At 40.9% G+C, this 3,279-nt stretch overlaps 2 protein-coding genes across 3 annotated transcripts in view; one reads left to right on the plus strand and one right to left on the minus strand.

The window, feature by feature from the left end:
* Positions 1 to 3,279, minus strand: part of LOC106525000 (carbohydrate sulfotransferase 12) — a gene marked incomplete at its 3' end in the record, with an annotated part of 15,697 nt that overhangs the window by 9,736 nt on the left and 2,682 nt on the right. The window contains 1 exon segment of the mRNA XM_014019069.1: positions 1,723 to 1,833.
* Positions 367 to 3,279, plus strand: part of syt4 (synaptotagmin IV) — a 15,340-nt gene continuing 12,427 nt past the window's right edge. The window contains exon 1 of one of the 2 annotated variants that reach the window (XM_014019067.1): positions 367 to 1,315. In XM_014019067.1, the coding sequence (XP_013874521.1) occupies positions 1,282 to 1,315 (34 nt within the window). In that variant the 5' untranslated portion in view covers positions 367 to 1,281. The remainder of the gene's footprint in view (positions 1,316 to 3,279) is intronic. The other variant, XM_014019066.1, reaches the window with a different exon arrangement.

The raw sequence follows: 3,279 nt of genomic DNA on the forward strand, positions 1-3,279 counted from the left end.
TGTGTGTGTGTGTGTGTGGGTATATGTATATACATCTGTTTAAGTTTAGTTGCTGGGTGTTTGTTCTCTTCATTTGCTGATGGTCAGATGTCGGGTGTGGTGTCCTGTGTGTTATTGGTGTTCATTTCACATGTTGTGTAATTTGTATCGGTTTCTCTCTTTGCAGGTCTTGTATTTCTCTTCTACTTTTTCCTTTTCTTCTTTACTATAGTGTAAAAAAAGCCACTGATGATGCAGGAATTATGAAACTAACATTCAGTTTTGTTTTCTACTGAAGTGGCTTAGAGGGGAAAAAAGGATAAAATTATCCCATTGAAATCAGTGACATTAAAAACATTTTGGTGAATATTATATCTAGTTTGTGTTCAGTAGGAGGTTTCTCCCAAGTAAAGTGAAGATTAGGGAGGTTTATTGAACTGTAAGCAGACGAGCCAAGAGTAAAAACAAATATGACTTGTGCTGCTTCCTGTTTATTGTGTACTGATTTTGTTTTACTCACATATTCATGCTTATTTTAGGAATCCCCAAAACAAAATGTATTATAAAATGCATGCCCTGTTTTTAAATTAAGCTGAATTCAAAGCCTGGACTGTAAATATATTATTTTCTGCTCTCAGTTTTGTAACTTTAAACAGGTTTTTATCACAAAATAACTACAGTAACTGCCCACAAACCGACTGTTTCAGCCTAATTGCCACTTATTTAATGAAGGATAGGCGGGGGATACCTCAGTCAACGTCAGTCTTATCAATCACCAACAGACTACCACCATCACACACACACAAACACACACATGTAGGGATGCAGATACAGATAGACGGTGTTCATTTCCCAACAATGTATCAGGGAAATTGGCAGGCCTGTTTGTGCTGCTTCACCAGGTGGGGTCCTGCTTTCACAGCAGGCCTCCGTCACCACTGCGTCAGCGCTGATGAGCTCAGCGTTTGTCTGAGAGGGGAGGGAGTGAGAGCTGGAGACCAGAAGATGGGAGAGAGACCTAAAAAACAAGCAGAGGGATGCGGAGAGAGACAAAGACGGGAGTGAGAGGGGTGTTGCCGCCTCTGAGACACACTCACGCAACAAAGAGTAACAGCAGCAGCAGCATCAGCAGCAGAGCATCCTTCCAGTCTTTCTCTGGGGACAACAGACCTTTTCCTTGACTAACGTACTTTTATTCTAAAACAAGATTCTGTGGAGATACTCAGCATTTCGCTATAAGGAGACTAACGTCGACTTGAAAAGGGAAGCAGACCAAAGCTTTCAGCACCTTGGAAAGCGATCATGGCTCCGATGTTGGAGGACGGAGCTCAGCCTGGTAAGTCCTGACATCCCACCATGTTTCACCCTGTTTATTCACTTTACCAGGTGTTCAGATTCCTAGTTATTCATAATTTACACATAATTATGTTTTTGTTTTACATTTTCTTTTATTCTTTGTTTATGGGCAGTTGTTTAATATTTGGAAATTCAGTAAATTGGAAGTGATTAAAATGTTTTGGAAATGCTTAATTAAAAAGAAAAACTTGAATTTTACAACCATCCGAAGGATTTTAGGTAATATTTGTGGGTGATTAATCAAAAGGGTGGAGGTCAGGCCATGTTCCAACCTCCATCAGGATTTGTTGAGCATCATTAAGAAATAAAAATAAATTATGTTTTAATAAAACGGAAATGAAACAAATTATATTATAAAATATAAAAATAGTCAAGGCTGAAAATCACTTGTCTGTCTTTCTGTCCTCACGCATCACCAGTTCTCTCACAGTCCCCCCACCGCTCCATCCATCTGTTCATCGCTGCAGCCGTGGAAAACGTCTCAGCCAGGACTTTAAACTGAAATTATAATGAGAAATGTTTCACACGGATTATTTCATGGGATAAAGCATTTTGATTTAATCATTTTACACTAAGCATCTATTTATTTACTTGAATGCCATATAAAAAACAGATCTAGAATGTCAATAATTTTACTAAATTGGCCTCCAGTTTGCCACAATTCCATTAGCGTTCATGTGTCACATCAGCATCTCAATTAACTGTGGTGTGAAGGCTATTATATACATGAATAAATGATCCAACACATTAGTTTTTGACCCAGTGAAAATGACAAACATGAGTGATCGGTCACCACCCCCGCACTTCCAGCCACATCGCTTCTTACGGGTTAATCGGAGTGCTTTTCCACTGGGCCCACCTCTTAATTGCAGGAAATGGACAGCATTTCCTCTGCCGAAATAAACCCATTAAATCTGGTTGCACCAGAGAGCAACATAATAGCTATTAAACCACACAGAAAAAACAAGGTATTCAGTGACAAATAGTCTTGAAATGTGGTGACACCACAGGAGACATACGTAACACTAAAGGAACTGAAGCAATGCTGTTCCGTAACACAGAAATATGCTTATGTGTGGGAGGACTGCTGTATACATCAGTATAATTATAGACAAATAAACAGAATATCAGTCCACTCTAAGCCAATTCACCAGTTGGGCAGATTTCAGAATTACAAATAGCAACGATGTAAAGTTGTAATGCAAAAAAATAACAAATCATTCAGTCTATGTTGTGGATTTCAATTAAGGTTTGAACAAACACCAAACCACTCTTGCACCCTTTCCTTATCAGACAGATATCATATGGGTGAGCCATTATTTAGTGGCTCTTTGGCTGTTTAACAACATTTTTAAATACCAGAGGTGAGATACCAGGGGGAGTTTCTTAGTGTGTGGGTGGAGTTTGTCCTAACTGGTATTGGCGGAGTACTTGGTGTGGGTGGAGACTGTCTTAATCGCAATCAGCAGAGTTCTTGGTGTGGGCAAAGTTTGTTTTCCAACCAGTATCGGCGGAGTTCTTGGTGTGGGCGGAGTTTGTCCTTAATCGTGATTGGTGGAGTTCTTGGTGTGGGCGAAGTTTGTCCTAACCGGTATTGGCGGAGTTCTTGGTGTGGGCGGAGATTNCGGAGTTTGTCCTTAATCGTGATTGGTGGAGTTCTTGGTGTGGGCGAAGTTTGTCCTAACCGGTATTGGCGGAGTTCTTGGTGTGGGCGGAGATTGTCCTAACCATTATTGGTGGAGTTCTTGGTGTGGGCGGAGTTTGTCCTAACCATTATTGGTGGGGTTCTTGGTGTGGGTGGAGTTTGTCCTAACCATTATTGGTGGGGTTCTTGGTGTGGGCGGAGTTTGTCCTAACCATTATTGGTGGGGTTCTTGGTGTGGGCGGAGTTTGTCCTAACCATTATTGGCGGAGTACTTGGTGTGGGTGGAGACTGTCTTAATC

This window comes from Austrofundulus limnaeus, unplaced genomic scaffold (genome assembly GCF_001266775.1).
Source record: "Austrofundulus limnaeus strain Quisiro unplaced genomic scaffold, Austrofundulus_limnaeus-1.0 Scaffold208, whole genome shotgun sequence".
Classification (NCBI taxonomy): Eukaryota; Metazoa; Chordata; class Actinopteri; order Cyprinodontiformes; family Rivulidae; genus Austrofundulus; species Austrofundulus limnaeus.